This window comes from Poecilia mexicana, unplaced genomic scaffold (assembly GCF_051168715.1).
Source record: "Poecilia mexicana isolate PSO_F unplaced genomic scaffold, ASM5116871v1 scaffold_20, whole genome shotgun sequence".
Taxonomy (NCBI): Eukaryota; Metazoa; Chordata; class Actinopteri; order Cyprinodontiformes; family Poeciliidae; genus Poecilia; species Poecilia mexicana.
Genome location: NW_028263389.1, coordinates 5,055,444 through 5,074,217, shown reverse-complemented (window position 1 = coordinate 5,074,217; position 18,774 = coordinate 5,055,444). Strand labels below are relative to the sequence as shown.

General features: G+C 40.1%; 2 protein-coding genes and 1 non-coding gene across 6 annotated transcripts; 1 reads left to right on the top strand and 2 right to left on the bottom strand.

Moving 5' to 3' along the window:
* Positions 1-649: 649 nt before the first annotated feature.
* On the bottom strand, positions 650-2,039 carry rps20 (ribosomal protein S20). The gene is made up of 4 exons (XM_014981423.2): positions 1,824-2,039; positions 1,240-1,339; positions 996-1,069; positions 650-875 (listed from the first exon to the last, which is right to left on the bottom strand). The coding sequence occupies exons 1-4, from the start codon at positions 2,022-2,024 to the stop codon at positions 693-695; spliced, it is 558 nt and encodes a 185-aa protein (XP_014836909.1). The 5' UTR covers positions 2,025-2,039; the 3' UTR covers positions 650-692.
* On the bottom strand, positions 1,131-1,200 carry LOC148153322 (small nucleolar RNA U54). The gene has a single exon (XR_015761742.1). It is a non-coding gene; the product is annotated as a small nucleolar RNA U54 (small nucleolar RNA).
* Positions 2,040-3,646: 1,607 nt separating the features above from the next.
* On the top strand, positions 3,647-14,121 carry anks6 (ankyrin repeat and sterile alpha motif domain containing 6). 4 transcript variants are annotated; one of them, XM_014981425.2, is made up of 18 exons: positions 3,647-4,260; positions 5,640-5,858; positions 5,954-6,155; positions 7,404-7,554; positions 8,468-8,512; positions 8,603-8,807; positions 9,551-9,657; positions 9,732-9,883; positions 10,631-10,883; positions 10,980-11,029; positions 11,319-11,513; positions 11,605-11,767; positions 11,844-12,034; positions 12,803-12,995; positions 13,078-13,145; positions 13,248-13,364; positions 13,463-13,559; positions 13,651-14,121. In XM_014981425.2, exons 1-18 carry the CDS (start codon positions 3,923-3,925, stop codon positions 13,698-13,700), a joined length of 2,796 nt encoding a protein of 931 aa, XP_014836911.2. In that variant the 5' UTR covers positions 3,647-3,922; the 3' UTR covers positions 13,701-14,121. The 4 variants fall into 4 exon arrangements, with proteins under 4 accessions (XP_014836911.2, XP_014836910.2, XP_087857527.1 ...); XM_014981424.2 differs by having other exon boundaries at positions 10,977-11,029; XM_088001401.1 differs by having other exon boundaries at positions 13,078-13,364.
* Positions 14,122-18,774: the final 4,653 nt, after the last annotated feature.

The window sequence follows — 18,774 nt, the reverse complement described above, 5'->3', positions numbered from 1 at the left end:
ATTAGAATGATTCTTTTTCCACTGCATCTATGCTAAACTTTGCCTTATTTTTCAAACTTTCACCACTTTACATTTCTGACATTCCAACATACTCTGTGGTTTCGTCCACTACATTTGCCTGTATTATGCATTTGTATTTTAAAAAGTGTTAGTCCTGTATGTTCAAGTTTTAATCTATTTTATTTCACCTACAGTCTTATAAAACCTATCTTCCTTGTTTGCCATTCACAGGTTTTATTTAATGACCCTCCCTTTGATTTGCTTGTTTTTACTAGGAATCCTCAAACTTTTCAATAGTAACACATGAAAATTAAATGAAAAAATCTGAAAGGGGCTAGAGCTAACCACAACACAGAGGGTGATGCTTCTGTGTCACCCTCTGTCAATTATCTAAGAACCTTAATTATGGGCTTTCAATATCTGGAAGCTGTAGTTTCAAATACTTAAATTAGTGTAATGAATCAGTCAAATACACATTCCCAGATTCAGATGTTCATTTCTACTTCCACCCACATGTGTTAGCAAATCATAACTTTATGCTCAACTGTTAAACCAGTTTGAAAGTTACAGGTTGAATACTTTCAAACTCATCAGTATTTCCTTATTTTCTAAGGATTCTTAGTTGTCAGAAAAGTTTCACACAAAGAAATGAGTGTAATTTCTTTCAGTTTTTTATTGAAAAACTGCACTGCTTATGCATCTGCAATGGTGACTTCGACCTCTACGCCAGGCTCGATGCTGATGGAGGTGATCTGCTTGACAATTTCAGATGGACTGTGCAGATCGATCAGTCGCTTGTGGATCCTCATCTGGAAGCGATCCCAGGTTTTGGATCCTTCACCACAGGGAGTCTTTCTGGTGGTGATGCGCAGAGTCTAGAGATGAGAAAAAAAAATTTAAAGAATGCTTTAGGACATCCAAAAGATTTTTAAGGTTTCAGTAAAAGTGGCGTGACACTAGAGGGGAAAATGAAAAAAATCTAGAAAAGTCTGCACCTTGGTTGGCATACGGACCGGTCCCTTCACCTTCAGGTTCTTCTCCTTGGCACCACGGATCAGGTCTGCGCAGACTTAAAAGAAAAAAGAAAATTAAGATCTACTCAACTACAACCAACAAATTTAGTAAAGACGTCTCGGCTCAGAATAGCGTATACAGTCACCATGTTTAATAACTGTCAAATGTTTTCATCCTCATCGCTCAATTTGATCTAAAATAAATAAATAAATGGAGACCAGCTACCTTTCTCCAGAGATTTCACGTTGCGGCTGGTGAGGGTAATGCGGATGCGATGGATGGCGACCTCGGTCTCAACCGGCGCCTTACCAGTGTCCTTAAAAGCCTGGAGTAGAAGAAGAAAACCCAGACACGTAATCGTGATTCTTTTTTTTTTCTACCTTAATCTTTGAAAGAAGCTGCACTTGGAGTGATTTGTTTTTAGTTACAGAATTGCTTTCACGACTTTAATATTGTTCAATTCACACCAGGAAGAACTTTGGTTTTAAAAATCTCATTAGCTTGATTTGTGCTTCAATTTAAACATAATGTCTACAAACTAAATACAAATATTAAATTTCTTTAAGCCGAATTATTAACAGCGACCCTAGGTTAATACTGAGTCAATTTACTAAGCTAATTGACATGTTTAACACGAACAAGATAAGTTCTCTTAAAGTTTTTTTTTTTTTTTGTATTACATACGGCGGGAAGCCAGGTGGAATTCTTGCTATTGGTGGTAAAGATTTAGTTATTTGCTCTAAATTAAACTATACGAATGTCATGCACGAAATATACATAAGATTTGAGTATACTGAAAAAGAGCATACCATTTCAGTTATTCCTGACCGACTTAATCGGAAAAAATTCAAGCGATCAGCGGTGAGCCAGGAACGGACGCTACCAACGTGGTTAGCTCCACAGGAAAAAGGACAAGCCGAGGCCTGCTTCCGCTTTATATTCTCCTCATCCGGGTCGCTGTCTTTTCTTCTTCTGTATTCGCACCAGGGTTTACTAGGGAACAGTGACATCTACTGGTCCGCGTTCGTCAAACTTCCACGATGTAACGTTCAGACTCAAAATCAGGAACAATTTCCCCAATATCAGAAACTGTGGCCGATATAATTAATCCGGTCTCACATTGTTTATCAACAATTATTGATTCTTGAGTATGGATTTTGGATTACTGTTCAGCGTCTCGCTAAAACCACCAGAAACATAAGCATTTCATATTTTTGGTAACAGACTACACCAAGAAGATTATAGGAGTGCAAAAACGAATCACAGAGGAGAATAATTAGAAAATACGTTACATTATTCTGTACACAATTTTGATCATCCGAGGAAATGCTAAATTATGTTTGGGTTCGTTAAAGGGGTTGGAATTTACTATTATTTTCTGCTGCAATAAAAAAACACCTTGCTTTTAAAACCGTGATGGAAATGTTGTAGCTCTGTTTTCTTTTTTTGTTTGTTTGTTTGTTTTTCTCGGTAAATAGTGAAATAAATATCCCAAACTGGTAATAAAGCAAATCATAAAAGTTCGAAGTCAGTTTTTGTAGTTCCAATTTTTATCACCAGAGGGCAGTGCAGACATATATTTGTATAACCCGAGGGAATCACCAGAATCATGTCAAGGCAGATGCAATTCAATTCGTGAACTAAGTCCAGTAAACATCAAACCTTCCGATTTATAAATTAATAATTAATAAAAGCAACGAAGAAGAAGAAGTAGGAAAAAAAATTTTCGCAGGTTTCCTGCAGGAGCGACGAAACATGTCAGAATATAATTGATGGTGAATGAAACATATTTAGCAGGGCTGTTTAAGGTTATTTTAAGTGAAAGTAAATTTAGATGAATATTACTAGACGTAAAATAACATAGTGGTGGATATTGACACATTAGAAGTAATCTAATGTGTTACGCATAACATTATTTCGGTTCAAATACTAAAAGTTAAAATAAGAAACATCAGTGTAAAACCGACTTTTTACGACTTCAAATAATGAAAATACTTGGAGTAAATTTTACATTTATTAATTTGAAATGGTAGAATTTTGTTTTTAAAGTGATTCTTTACAGCTCAGATGTCAGGACTGTTTGTAGAGAATGACTTGAAAGGGTGTCACGCATATGCAGAAAAAGAAATTCACATAGCAGTAGACGAAGAAAAATAAGGGTGGCCCTGTTTTCCAAATGTTTTTATTTTTATTTATTTATTTATTTATTTATTTTATCTTGGTTGCAAAGGAAAAGAAAAGGAAGATGAAATTTTGTTTCCAGTACTTTTTTTCCCTTCTTTTCCTTGCAAACTAGCACCCTTAAGTTTTAAGTTCAAGTGCTTTAGAGAGCCCCCTGCTGGTGCGGAGGCCTTTCATCAGTTGCCTTATTTACTTGTGCCCCGGGCAGCTGAGTTTTAGTTAATTACAAAATTAGCATATTTTTGGTACGTATCGGATGCATTATGATTTATCTTTTCTATTTGTCAAAACTTTAACAATTATATTATGCTTTAGGGGTTTAATAGACACGTTTCATAATTACACAGCACAATTTCTTTCCAGCTTTTTGAGCGTAATAATTTAGGTTTTGTTTTGAAAGCTAAAAGCGGAAGTAATCGGTTGTGTTGAATACATCTTGATGGTTCTCAGATTCATTTACAAGTAACGGAACCGGGCAGTTCCGCGGCTGGTTGCCAGAAAGTTTTTGTTGTTGTTTTTTATTAGACAAACTACTGAGATTGAATGTAAGCTATAGAGCTACTTTAACGTTTTGGGAGGGGGAAAGAAGATTTGTCCTAAAGGGTGAACTTTATTTCACTGCGCGTCATGAGCTCCAAACTCAGGCCAAGTGACAGAGGAAAACAGTTTTCACCTCACCCTCGATGAGACAAAACTACAGAGTAATGGAGACGGACTAACGCGTCAAATGAAAGACATGAACTTCGGCGTCCCTGCGAACTCGCTGCTGCTTTTACGTGCCTGCGATGACGGGGACTACGAGACAGCCCGGGGTCTCCTGGAGCCCGGCGCCCCGAGAGAGTCGGGTCGGCAGAGCAGATTGCGGTCAGAAGCGGGCTCTGAGTGCGCGGCCCCGGACGGAGTGTCTCTGGTACCGGTGGACTGCACGGACGAGGAGGGGAACACCGGCCTGCAGTTCGCCTCGGCCAGCGGCCACGAGAACCTGGTGCGGTTCCTGCTGCGGAAGGGCGCCTCGGTGGACAGCCGCAACAACTACGGCTGGACCCCGCTGATGCAGGCTGCGAGGTGGGGCTGCGGTCTGGAGAACCAGGATCCATTTAACATGGGATATTTTGGATATTTTCTTATAGGCATTCAAACTGGGCATTTCTAATATAAAATGAGGAGCTTTTAAATGTCACAACGAACGGGGTAAAAATATAAACTTCACTTCTCTCTCTTTTTTTTTAAAGCTATCAGCCCGACGTTTCTGGAAAGTCAGTCAAATTCACTTTGGAGGTAGTCTGTCACCCATCGCACAACATGTTATAATCAGCTTTTGGTATTTAGTTATTATTGGTATTTGGTTGTTATTTTCTTTGTATGATGTCACATACCTCTGGTGACGTCACATGAGGCATAAGTCACTAGCTCCGCTTCCATTGACCACATAATTGCGAAGTTTAACATTTTGAAAATAAATTTGCTTAATGAAAACAGGGCAATTTTGGAAAAAATCTTGTGTTTTACTAAACGTTTCGACGCTAAGATTAAGTCATTTTTTTTGTAGCCATAACGAAAGTGGTCTATTTTGTAAAACTGCAATGGAAACACTTTTTTTGCATCACAAAAATCACACAACCGGATGTTGCAACTGACGCAAACTACAAAGAAGAAGAAGAAGAAGAAGAAGGCAGGAAAGTAGTTGGAGAAGAATGGCGCAGCAGTGTGAACAAACTTATTCACAATTGTGTTTTGTATTTAATAGAAACACCTTAATTGTGAAATTGTGTGTGCTTTTTTTTACATTAGCTGGATATTGACAAAGTTTTGTGCACATTTGTAATAGAATCGCAGCTAAAGATCAGAGGATATTTGAACATAGCGCCTCGTCAAAGTTTTCATAGCCACTGAACCGTTTCGACTTTGTCATGTTACAATTACAAACATGAGTATATTTCACTTAGAATTGATGTAACAGACAAATACATCAATTTGTCTAAAAGGGAAGCAGTTGCCATGGTTCCTGTATTCAGCTTCATCCATCCACCCATCAACATGCATGGACCCCGTTTGCTTATTACTCATGTCCCAAACTCACCAAATCTTATTTAGGGTTATCATAGTACTTTAGACAAAGCTTTTGAGATGTTTTATATGAAAACAGTTTTGAGAACTTAAGAGTCTTTTTCTTCCACTTTATAAATATGTTACTTTGTGTTGGTTTATCATTTAAAATGTCAATAATACCAAAGGGCAAGTGGTTTGAATTTAATTTTGATTTAATTAAAAGTGTTATTTATTGAATGACACTTAATGACAAACATTTATGAAGACTCCTTCATATTTATGTCTTACTAGTCAAATGCATACCCCTTCAAATAGAGTGTTGTCCTCTGTTTTTATAAAATCCTGCAGGTTAAATCCATCCGTGATTAACTTAGCTGTTTCTGTTTTCCGTGAAGGTTTGGCCACCTGACTGTTGCCCACCTCCTCCTGGAGAACGGGGCGGAGATAAACGGCCGCAACAGGCTTGGCGCCAGTGTCCTGTCCATGGCGGCCCGTGGGGGCCACGTTCATGTGGTCAAGCTGCTCCTGGAGGGCGGGGCCTACGTCGATGACTTCGACCACCTGGCCATGGCTGCAGAGACCATCTCCAATGGCAACAACAACAACAGCTGCAGGTTAAACACCAGACTTTTGTTCAGACTGACTGACGGGCATCCGGGTTCCTCTATCATCCTGACTGATGTGTGTGTTTGTGTGTGTTTCCCAACAGCACAGCTGGATTTGGACCTGCTGAGGGCTACTCAGTCGGAGGAGGAGGAAGGGATTTTATGGACATCACAGCTCTGATGGTGGCGTCCCAGCACGGTCACGAGGCCGCCGTCCGCCTGCTGCTGGAGTGGGGCTCTGATGTCAACTTTTCCCAGAAGACCACCGGCTGGGGGCCACTAATGGCTGCTACGCTCAGTGGGAAGGTGAGGCTGATCTCACTGTTGATTCTGCACAGCTGTCCAACAGGTAGGGCTGGACAAGAAATCAATAACAATGTATATTGTGATAGACAAGTGATAAATATCAATAGATAATACATCTGATAGAGTATTCGATGTTCAGTATACAGAGTATTCAGTGACCCACACAGCATTCTGGGAGATACAGGCAGAGGAAAGGCTTTCGCCGCTCAGCCTCTTAGGTTCAGCTAAGAAAAATTGGTGGCATCATCTAAATCAGTGTTTTTCAAAGTCTGGGGCCACCAGGGGGCGCAGTGGAGGCTTGAGAAAGTCAGAGAGAAGATGAGGAAAAAAAAACATGCAAATAAAAAAAAACCCTCAAATCCCACAAATTTTTTGAATGTTAAAAATTTCACCGTAATTGTTTTTTTGTTCGATTTTGTTATATTTATTTATTTATTTATTTATTTATTTATTTATTTATTTATTTATTTATTTATTTATTTATTTATTTATTTATTTATTTTTTTTTTTTTTTTACCAAATATAAGTTCAAATTTATTTACTTCCTATTTCTGATGCTCATTTTCTGATAGGATGCCAGTCAAATTCATCAAGTTGCTTTGCTTCTCAAGCTAGCGTAGCAAGCAAGTAATGGAAAAGTTTCTGAGAAAAGGGATTGTGTTGAAATTTTTTATCTTGTAATAAAGTCATAATATGCTAACTGATAAAATTTTATGGCAGTCTAAAATCAGAAGCTTGAGGCAGCATTTTGGATGTAATAGTTATTGAATAGTGAATAAAAATCTTCTAAAGTCCTATTTCATAGCATTGTCGGTTTGCGTAGACGGTCCCTAGCCAAAGGTTAATGCTCTTTGGGGGCCATAGAATGGAAAAAGTTTGGGAAGTCCTGAATTAACTCACTCACGCTTTGATTAAATCAGAACAACCTGCTGAATAACTTACACAGCAGCAGTTTCAGGTTTCACCACTGTGCATCATAACTGCTTAAAAATGAAAATAACAGTGTGCAGTGAAAACCTTGCATAAAACAGGAAAGACCACCAGTTTGGCAGTATTTCAGGTATTAAAAACAAGACTAGTCAATAATTGTCAATATCAACAATTATCAATCTCGACTGATATGACACACTTATATCGCGATACGTTTTTTGGTGATATTGTCCAGCCCTACCAATAGGTCTCTAGTTTGTCTGCAATTTCACTCTGTGGCGCGGCGGGTTGCTAACGTTGTGTCACGTGTTCTGAAAGGAATCAATAGCTCAACAGCTGGTGGAGCGCGGGGCCGATCCAGACCGGGTCAACGTTCTCTCCAAGACGGCCTTTGAGCTAGCTATGCAGCTGAAGCAAAGAGACGTCAAGGCGTATCTGGACTCCATCACCACCGTCAGACCTCAAACGGGTAGAGCGCCACTGTTGAGCTGGTGTTGTGGAACCATTCATACATTCACTATGTTAATAGTATTGGAAATACAAGGCACACTTTAAATAGTCCATGTTTGTATGAATTGTAACTACATGTACAAATTCATATTACCTGAACATTAACATCAAATGACCCAACAGTTAAACTGACGGAAGACAAGGAAATAAAAACAAAAACACACCAATGATTTTCTTTAATCTTCACCTACAAGTTTTGTGCTGATGGTTTTTAGTCAGCATCTATTCTTTTGTGAATTTCTGGAAAGATATAAAAATGAATTTGCTAAAGTTGTTAGCATGTGGACAGGTAAAGACAGGAAGTGGAGACGGTGTTCTAGTGAATAAAAAAAGAAATCTGACCTCAATCTCCTTATGTGTTGCTTCCAGTCGTTTCACCAAAGAGACTCTTTAATCCATCTTCGGTATCACTGTTACTGGTGTATAAGAAGAAACTACAATAACAAAAAATGGTTAGTCTGGTGGGGGCACAAGTAAAGCCTGGTGGCCCGCCAGGCTTATAATGCATGTGTTGGACTTTTTCTTCCAACATTTAATGTCCTGAACTGTAGAAAAAGCCTTTACTTCCCGTCTTACGTTTTTGTGTCTCCGACAATGCGTTGCATTCAACGTTAGCTTGACAGAGAGCCTTGAAGCTCTTCTCATCCCGACACCAAACACACAAACCGTTTAGTTTTTTTAACGGCCTTTACGTTTTGTTTTTTTCGTCTTTCCTGTCTCTCCTTCTCCGCTCTAGTATTTCTGTTATTTTTGTAAGTGATGAACTCTGCTATCATCAGGATTTGTGTACATAGCCCCCCGCTGACTGAGCTATGTGGAGTGCAGCCAAGCAGAGCTGAGGTCTCCTCTGCTCTTCTCTCCCTCTTTCACAGACGATGAGAGAAAAAGGCCGGACGTGTTCAGCGCTCTCAAACTGGGTGAGCTCGCTTTTCAAGAAAACATTTTTTCCCCCCTCTTTTAAATAAAGCATTTGTGTAAATGTTTTTCAACTTTTTGTGATGATTCAGGAAACTCCCAGCTCGTTAAAGACATCTTGGAGGAGGATCCAGCTCAGGTAAACTCCTCCAATCAGGACGGAGCATCGCCGCTCATGATGGCGGCGGTGAGTGGGCAGTTGGAGGTGGTGCAGCTGATGGTGGAGAAGAAAGCTGACATAGACAAACAGGACTCTGTTCACGGCTGGACTGCTTTAATGCAAGCCACTTATCACGGGTAAGCGGGAGGCGCTGGCTTATTCTAAACAGTGTTGGCTTTCGGTGGACTGATTGCACTTTTCGGGCATACAGAGATTTCAGGGGTTGAAAATACAATTTCTATTAACTTTCTAGTGTAGTCAGACAACAGTTTATATTAATATTTTAGAGTGTGTACATCCTCTCTTAATTGTGAGACTTCCTAAAGATTGCCAAGATTTCCAAATTGAGCATGTACCATGATAGATGGCGGAAGCCCCACGGGATAAAAATAATAGCTGTAAAAATGTTTAGCCTTATCGCCTAAAAATCTTGGTCCTTCTAAATAGCGTCTTCCATCTTCATTTTTCCTCTTTTAAAAAGAGCAACAAATTGAAAATAGCTCACTTTCAATCCATACACACTCAGTGTGCTTTTGTTAGCATCACCTGGTTTGTGCTAGCAAAAGATTACCTTTGTTAGCGCCAGTCAACTTAAAATAAAAAACAAAAACACAAAATTTCTGACATCAACCAATTTTTCTGTGCATTTCTTTTACAAATAGGCAAATTAATTTTTTTCACTTTGCAAAAATTGTTCCGTCATTCATGCGGTGAAAGTTAGCTGCTTCCCCAGACTCCTTCCATCTTTGGGGCAGCAGCTTTTCTATTGTTGGCCGTCACCAACCAAACTATCGTTGCTTCTGCTCCAGGTTTTACTGCTGACACAATAATCACCTCTCCTTCTTTTTGTTTTGCTGCCCTCTCTCCCGCTCCCTCCCAGCAATAAAGACATTGTCAAGTACCTGCTGAGTCAAGGAGCCGACGTCAACCTGCGAGCTAAGAATGGATACACTGCCTTTGATTTGGTCATGCTGCTCAATGACCCAGGTAGACCTGCTGAACGTCACTCTGTTCTCATTGACTCTCAACTGTGCATTTAATTTTACTTCTTGTTTTATCAGACACTGAGCTGGTGCGTCTCTTGGCATCAGTGTGCATGCAGGTGGACAAGGACAAGTCCAAACATCGCGGCAGAGCCTTGATCAGCCGCTCCAAAAGCAGACAGTCCCTCAACAACATTCCAGTGCCACCCGATGACAAGGGAGGCCTCAAGGTAAAGAGGTTGATTCCTTTTATTTCTGGCTGAAACTTAATCTGATTAATTGTGATTAATCAATTATGGAAATAATCATCAACTAATTTAATAACCGATTAATCGCTGGATTGGTTAACTGCCTTGACTGCCTTGGTTAACTGAAAAAAATCAGTCAACAGATCAGACTTAAACTGTACTGATGTTAAGTGAAGTAGAAACAGCTTACTTAAGTTTTTATTTAGCTGCAGATCTGTCTTTTGCTCTTGTTCCACTTAAGGCAATACAGTGTTTTTCTTATTTCAAAGAAGTTTTTGAACCATTTATTTATTTGCATTTCTTGATCATATTTTTAATATTGTATAAAATAATCTTGAGTGGTTAAATGAGAAATCTGCAGAATGTGCCAATTTTTTATGCGATTAATCAATCAATCGTCAGAATAATTGATAGAATAATCATTTACTAAAATAATCGTTGGTTGTATACCTACTGTTATACTAAATGTTTCATGTTTGGTTTTCTTTGATCAATTTGTTCATATTAAGAACAAAACCGACGTAAAAATGTACATTACACGTAAGCATGCTAGGAATGTTACATTTTTGAGAAAAAAGGGCATTTTTTAGTGTCTGGGAAAAGTATTCACTGCACTACTTTGTGTAAGTCTGTCATATAAAAGGAAGGTTAAAGTTAGTGGTTGTGTTTGGGTGTAAATACTTCTGTAAGTGTTGCTGCAGTTTTTGTGTGGTGTTCATACCTTTGCAGTCCTGGTGGAGCAGGATGTCCAATCGATTCCGGAGGCTGAAGCTGACTCACACCCTGAGGCACGGCCTCTCAACCAATCGGCTGGCTCCGTTTCCAGACGAAGCCGAGACCCCGCTGGACGCCACGATGAGGGCAGACGCGAAGGCCGCAGCTGTGCCTAATGGGATGGCGGCGGCAGCGGCGGCAGTTGCTACTGCAGCTCCAGGAGCGAGTGATGTGAGCGCCACGTGGGCCGTGAAGACCAAAGACGCCGGTGAGACTCAGTAACTGAGGGGTTGTTGAATATTTGACCATTTAAACCTTAATGTTACGTAGCATTTGGGTAAAATGAGTTTCTACCTTTCAGCAGGTCACTGCAGAACATCCTCAGAAAAGGACGACTCTCTGATAACCACAATGGTGAGAGCGTTTGGTTTGACATAAATAGATTCAAGCAGAAATGCACCTATCAGAATTTTGAGGTCCGATTTTTTGGTGAAATTTTGGCATTGTTGATACCAATTTGTTTTTTTTCCTGGAACAGGATTCTGAATATTTTTTCCAACTTTCTTGCCATAAATTATTAGTTATATTAGGAGCAGAGGCGTGTTTATACGCTTTAAAAAAAACATTTTCAGGGTCCAGTTTAAAGATTTCAAGGTTTTGATGCCATCGGTTGCTGACACCCTACGTTTTGTTTCTCCCCCAGCTGAGAAGCGGCGCTCCTCTGACCCGGCTGCCGAATGACAAGCTGAAAGCCGTGATCCCTCCCTTCCTGCCGCCGTCCAACTTTGAGCCCTGGAACTCCGACCGATCACGTTTCCTCCAAGACGGGAAGAGCGAGGCAGCGCGCCTGCCGATGCCTCCTCAAAGGAAACTCAACAGCAGCGGGAACTCTGACATTGTGAGGGAAAATACATTTCTAGCTCCCGTAACGACCATCACTCCTTCGTCTACCATCCTCCTCTCTCTCTGCTTTTGTTTTCCTCTCGAAGACGTCCATCAGTCGTGTTGTGAACAGGTCCATCAAGTTTCCGAGCATCCCTAAGGGACCCTCCTCATCCTCGCCCTCTAATTCTGGTCACTATCACTCCCCTCACTCCTCCGGAGGGTCGAACGGAGTAGCGGGGATCAACCGGGACTCTCACAATCGCTCAGGTGCAAACAGACACATCACTCGATGGAAATGAGCTGAGGGTGAGTGTACCAATATTTCTTTTCTCACCTCCACCAGGAGGCAGCGCAGACAGTGTTCTCTCCCAGATAGCTGCCCAGCGTAAAAGAGCTGCGGGGCTGATAGAGGTGAAGACCCAAACGGCAGAGAAGCACCATAGCCCCGCTCCTCTGCCGGCGTCAGTACCGGTCAGCCTGCCTGACATCCCGTCCAACCCCAGCCTGGTCGCCTCGGACCTCCACGCCAGAAGGGTTTGGGCTCCTTTTAATTGTGACTTCCAGCAGAACGTCTCCACAGTTTTACAGTCGTTAATACGGTTCTGGTCAGAGGTTTATACTAGTCTGAAGGAGCTGAGTGGTGGCGTTAGGTCCACCCAGCTGTTTTGCACATCTGAATAGTTGCCACGGGAGATTATAGGATTTCTCAAACATGCGTTAAAGAATCAAGGCAACACTCCAGGAATGTCTATAATATGTATATAGGGAATGGCTATAATAATTTTGTGTTTATTAAAATATTAGTGCACAAATCTATAGAAACGCCACAACAAATCTTAACAAAAAAGAATACATTTGCCAAAGGGGCGGTGTTATGTAAAATCGACATTTTTGAGTTTATGTTGTGTTATAATGTTTTTCCTTCATCAAAAACATATCTGAAGTGTTGCTTTGATTCTTTTCTTTATGTTTGAGAAATCCTTTAATCTCCCGTGGCAACCATTCAGCTGCTCAAAACTCGTGGTCTCACCAAGCTCTGCCTTTTCCACACACAAGCTTCTTAAAGAGACAGAGGCCAACTTCAAGGTGTCCAATTGCAAAGTCAAGTTTTACTTAGATCATTTTTGACATATGCAGCATTTTTATAACAGCTGAAGTTAACATAGCTACTTGATTGTGCTATAAAATGACACTGTGTGCCTGGATATCACACAAAACCGCCCCTTTAAACGCCCCAGATGGATGTGTAAGTCTTTTGGCCAGCTCTACATGGAAGCTGCTCTCTTATTTCCTTCCCTGTAGAAGATGGAGCTGAAAAAGAGATCGCAGTCTGGGAATTCGTCCACCTCCAAGAGCACGTCCCCCACTTTAACCCCGTCTCCGTCCCCGACCCCAAAGATCCCCGCCGGCCCGGGCGACTCTCTGTCGTCGGCTTCGTCTCACCCGCGCTCCAAAAGCAGCGGCGGCTCCAGCAGCGGCACCATCACCGACGAAGGTGGCGGCTCTTTCTGTCGTCAGCGCAGACTCATCACGTTCTCTCAAACCTCAATGTGTGTTTTTATTTTTCCCCCCCCCAGATGAGCTGTCTAGTATTTTGAAGAAACTGTCTCTTGAGAAATACCAGCCTATTTTTGAGGAGCAGGAGGTATTTCCATCTTTTTTTATTTTTATTTTTTCAGGCGTGAAGGAAACTTTTCTTGTTTTCTTTTTGAAGCGATTTTTCCTCATTTCTTTGTTTCTCTTTCAGGTCGACATGGAAGCATTCCTGACTCTAACAGACGGAGACCTGAAGGAGCTGGGGATCAAAACAGACGGCCCCAGACAGCAGATCCTAGCCGCCATATCCGAACTCAACGCTGGAAAGGTGCTTTCAGCTCACCGCAGCTCTTTGTGCTCAGTTCAAATCTTTGCTGCGCTCTCGTCTACATGTATTTATGACATTTGGGTTCTGGCCGCCTCTAGGGTCGGGAGAGGCAGATCCTTCAAGAGACCATCCATAACTTCCAGTCGTCCTTCGGCAGCAGCGCCAGCAACCCGAGGCCACCAGGCCAGTCTCGGTGTAAGCACAAAACGATTACTGCAGACTTTTAAAAAAAGAGCATTCATCGCATCTTCTTATTCTTTGTCATCTTTTTTTTTTTCTTGTTCAGCTCCAACAACTTGGATGAGGCATCAGGTTCGCTCCTGCAGCAAAAGATAACCTTATCTACGCTGATTCCCATAAGGGAAACACTCCAAAGGTCCCTCCAGCAGGAGCGTGGATGTTGACGACTCTTTGTGGAGGCTCCTGAATGGCGACAAAAATAAGTGCAAGAGGATCAGCCAAGCTCTCCAGTTGAGAGAGCGCTTTATGGGACACGGCTGGACCAAACTGGGAAGCAAGGAAGCAGCCTCTTCTTTCCACTGAAGCGTGAGCTGCTTGGGAAACAGGAAATGGAAAAAATTGAAAAAAAAAAAAGCAAAAAAAAAACAGGATTGTTGGGACAAAACCCTGCGGTACACCGTCAATTATCAGACATTTTGTGATAAGAACGTGAGATGCAACAAACATAGAATAAAAGCATCGGTTTGATTATAAAGTAAATCGGTTGTGTGTGGAAATAAAAGGTATCTGGATCGTCTTTTATTGGCTCTGGAAGCTGCTGAAGTGAAATGACTGAAACAGTCAAAGGATGAAGCTGCATCAGGTGGTCTAAAGAAATTGTCTTTTCATCATTGATACAAGGAAATTATTCCAACCTACAAATGTTATATTAAGAAAAATCACTTAATGTCGAGAGTCGGAACATCATAGATATTCAGTATGTCAAAAGAAAAACACATTTAAACTTCTATTGGATTTAAAAGGGAAAATAGCAACCAGCAACAAGGAGTTCAGCAATGACATTGGAGACATAATTTCTGCTGCTTATTGCAAAAGGGCTGTAATAAGGCCATCTCCACATTATTTGTTTTTGAACTTTACACAGAGTGAAAAATCACTCTTAAGAGGAAAAGTGTCCAACACGGCAAAAACACAAAACCTTACAAAGTTTTATTTTTGTCCAATTTCTAGTGCAAATATTTTACTACACTTGACTTGAATAAGACAAAACTGACTCACAAGTAACTTTTCAGCAAGATGTAAGAGCTCGTTGTAAGTCAACAATTGTTTAATCTTAAAAAGAAAAAAATTGTTCCATTGGCAGATTGTTTCTCTTATAACACGAAATTTTCTTTTGCTTTTCTAGAAGTGAAAAAGTACGGAGCCCTCCAGGGGATATGGGGAATTTTTTTTCTTTTGCGTTCCCTTGCAATAATCGACTGATCAGTTCATGCGGTATAATTGAACACTGCATGAACTTTCTGCTTTAATATAAGGTTTTTCCATGAATGTTAATATCTCGTTGTGAAATATCTGACGTTTTATATAATTTTCTTTAGTATAGAAAGACACCACAAACCTATGATATAAAAAGAAACTTTCCGTAAGTAGGAAAGATAATCAGTCATCTGATTGTGTCTCTGTTGTGTTCATAGTCTGAGTGGTTTAAGGCTGGAGAACCTTACAGATGATAGGACCTTCAGAGTAGATTGGCCAGAGAGAAGACAATCTTTACTTGAAATTTGGTGAATTTGATCAAAGGAATCTGAATTACTCTTAGGTTTTACAGTTAAATTCTCTGACCGCGGGAAATAATTAAATCTATGTGTCAGGGCTGAAGGAAAGCTGCCACAAACACGGAGGAGAAAATCCTCCTATCGTCCAGAAGGGGGCAGTAAGCTCTTACCGCTACATGAAACTTTCAGCTCTTCTGAACTTATTGACTTCAACTTTTTGACTAAAGTTGAAGACTTCAGCAATAGTAAAATAAAATAAAATAAAAATAAGTAAAATACATTTACATTTAGTCCTGTAAAGTTCCTTTATTTATTTTTGTTGCCAGATCTCCTCCTCCTCGAACTCCACTGTATCAATAAAACAAGGATATCCCAGTACAAAAACACGACTTGATTTGTGCCAACATTGATTAGGAGGGAGTTGATTTTAAATCCTCCAGAGTTTCCACCCTCACATGTTTTATTTGCATCATTTTCCTCGCAGCCGTCGTTCATTATAAAGAAATTCCCAAAAAATTGCGAGCTTGAATGTCGTCACCTGTTGTAAAACATATTTGGAGGGTTTAATATGGCTGTCTGGAAAAGCTTTATCGTAATTTTTCCTTTAAGGATATATTTGGTACTTTTTGTACAACTACATCTTAAAACGTTTCATGTTAAATGAACATACCCAGCCAACTTTTACTCTCTCTCTCTTTCTTTTTCGTTTTTAACAAGGTTTGGAGTAGCTACTTTTAAAGCTCCAGAACCAGCCTGCAGGCTGTGCTTTGTAGGAAACATTCATATGTCCCAAATCTCCCAAATCTTTTCAGTAAAATTAATTGGGCCTGTTGGACTATTTATCACCACATCTAGTAAGGCATTTAACGGGTCGTTTGACACGCACAAAAAATGTCATGACTATGAAACTACTACAGAAAGTGGATTAGACTGAAATTTGTCTCACTACAAGGCTACTAGAAGCGGCTCTGCCTTGAGGAAGTATTTTCCTCTAAAATCGGATCCTCAGCAAATAAAAAAAGAAATGGAAAAAAAGAGACTTGTATAGAACCTTAGAGTTCTATATGGCGAAACAACTTAGCAGTAAAGGGAAAACTGTTTTCCGTTGTCATTGGTGGCCATATGTTAGCGTTCTAGCTAGCCAAGGCAGTTGCCCCCAGCTCGGTTAGCATGCTAACTAGTCAAAGCAGTTACACTTTCATGGTTTGGTGACAGTTTTGACAAATATATAAAAGCAAAACATTGTTTATAAAGGTTACATACTGCAGTTTTAAATGTTGTAGATAAAGCCAGCAGTGAAATAATGAAACAGCAAGAAGGAGACGATAAAAACACTCAATAGCTTAGCCAGAGTTTGCAGACGTAGATTTCATGAGTCACAATTGATTATTGGCTATACGAAGAATTTGCACATTTTAGAAAACTTTTGAGGTGGACGGAGAAGGTTTGTAATTTCAAAGGGGGTGTAAAGTAATTATTTTCCTCTCAGTCACAGATGTTTTGTTGACTTTTCTTGTAATTCTCAATTTCTGAACACAAAAGGCTTTTGAGTGCTGGATATTACAAGAACGCTATTTTTGTCTCATATAGATAAAGCTCCAACTTGAAAGAGGAATCAGAAAACACAATACATTGTATTTTGGCCTTGGGATTGTGTTCGAATGGAAAACCCCACCGTGAAGTGGGCCTGTGTGCTCATTACCATACAAATTACGCATATAACGGTTCTCATTTAGACCATTTTTGTTTTATGAACAAATTTTGGTTTAGACCCTCTTCATCTACATTCTCTGACAAGCCTCAACACCCACCATCAATCCCCGACCTGACTAAAATCTGCAACAGACTGGCCCCTTTAAACCCGTTTTTTGATGACCTGGATGTAGACGAAGCCGACAGGCAGGCGACAGAGATCTTGTAGAGTTTAATGAAAAACATGGCTGCAGCGCAGGAAGGCTTCCCTCTCCCGTTGCCGCGACAGAGCCGGAGCTCAGATGTACATTCGCGGGGAGGAATTTGCAGGAGCGAGAGAGCTACATTTGGAAGATATTAACATGGCTGCGGCATGTGGGAAGCAAATGGAGTGACTCATTCAATTTCCTCATAATTGTTTTCATGCACATATGCTTTTGATTACGCTGAATAACATTAAATAATATTGTTTGTAGCTGTCAGTACAGTAGTTGTGCTGTGGTTGGGAACACCATTCATGAATCATGATTGCATTCTGAAAGTAAACTTAATACTGTGACTGGTTAAAGATGGTTAGAAATTGTTTATGGTGAATAATAAAAGTGAACTCTTGTTGTTGTTATTGTTGTTTGGTTTTTTTACACAAAATCCCAACATGTCTACCAAAGGAGACTGAAGTAGTTACATCATGCTACTTTACTTACTAATGATTTTAAGAAATATGTCTGAATGCAATCCGATTACACTCAGACATTTTAAAATATAGATATTTTATAGTTAAAATTATGACTTCTGTGTTTAAAACCTTATTATACAATTTCCTGGCATTCCCAACAGTCCGTCTCAAACCAAATAAGGCAGAAAACCCTTCCTGACGCCGCAGCTGGTTTTCCACAGGCGATCCGAGCAGAGGCTGAGGGTGTGGAAGGCATGAAGGGACGAGATTAGGCATGAAATTAGATTTCGGAATTGGGTTTCCCACGAGAACTTAAAAGTCACATTTCAGAACAGAAAAGCATACGTATGTGGCAAGGCGGATCAAACAGTCGAAATATTTGAAACAGTGAAAAAGGTGCGCTTTCAAACTTTTGAGTTTCAGTGTCATCAGGCATCTTCTGTAGGCAACTGGTGGCACTTAGAGAAAAGGGGGCCGGATACTTTTGCACATCACACTTTTCACTTTTTTACTTATAAAAATTTTTTTTTGAGTCCTGTATAATTTTCTTTCCACTTCACAGTTGTATACTAATTTGTGTTGGTTAAATTGACGTTAAATTCCAATTAAATACATTTGTGTTTGTGGTTGTTATGTGACAAAATATGGCAGCGGTCAAGGGGTATGAGTACTTTTGCAAGCCACTATAAAGAAACTGAATTGAATTAAAGTGATGTGTTGAAATTCAGTTCTGGGGTTTACTGCAACTTCACAAAAACAAAAGAAAAAAGAAAGAAATGAAAACACTAAAAAAGTAGTGGGCCGAGCAGTATCCCTGGATAACCCCATATGTGGAAGAACACCGAGTACTTCATCATTGGTGTCCCTTTTTGCTTATGTTTGATCCCTACGAATGTTTTTTGGGAGGTTTCCAAATAAATCCAACATATGCAATAAATAATTTACCACAGCCTCTGGCTGTACAACAGACAGCTGTTTTAAAATGTGGATAACCTCAGGCAATGACTTTACTTCCCTTGTGTCTGGGTTAATCCTGTTCTCTAGTGACAAGCAGTGATTCTCAGCAGGATCACCATGTATAGACCGTTTTTATTGTTATTCATCTCCACACTTATTGTCACCTCTGATAAAGACGTGCAAAAAGCAATAGTATGTATTTTTTTGTTACCAAAGTAGCATGAGGTCACTGATTTTATTTGGATTTTATTACAAAATTACTTACTGATACATCCAACAATCCATTTTAAACAAATGCAACAGAAGATTTTTTTGTGTCTCTCCACTTTATAATTTTAAGCTGATTTAC

Bases quoted from the DNA above. Each gene is read 5' to 3' on its own strand.
- anks6 (XM_088001400.1), top strand. From the start codon at position 3,923: ATGAAAGACATGAACTTCGGCGTCCCTGCGAACTCGCTGCTGCTTTTA. The intron at 5,859-5,953 runs GTTAAACACCAG...GTTTCCCAACAG, and splicing joins AACAACAACAACAGCTGCAG to CACAGCTGGATTTGGACCTG. The intron at 7,555-8,467 runs GTAGAGCGCCAC...CCTCTTTCACAG, and splicing joins CACCGTCAGACCTCAAACGG to ACGATGAGAGAAAAAGGCCG.
- rps20 (XM_014981423.2), bottom strand. From the start codon at position 2,024: ATGTCACTGTTCCCTAGTAAACCCTGGTGCGAATACAGAAGAAGAAAA. The intron at 1,340-1,823 runs GTATGCTCTTTT...CTTCTACTCCAG, and splicing joins GGTCAGGAATAACTGAAATG to GCTTTTAAGGACACTGGTAA. The intron at 1,070-1,239 runs GTAGCTGGTCTC...TTTTCTTTTAAG, and splicing joins CGTGAAATCTCTGGAGAAAG to TCTGCGCAGACCTGATCCGT.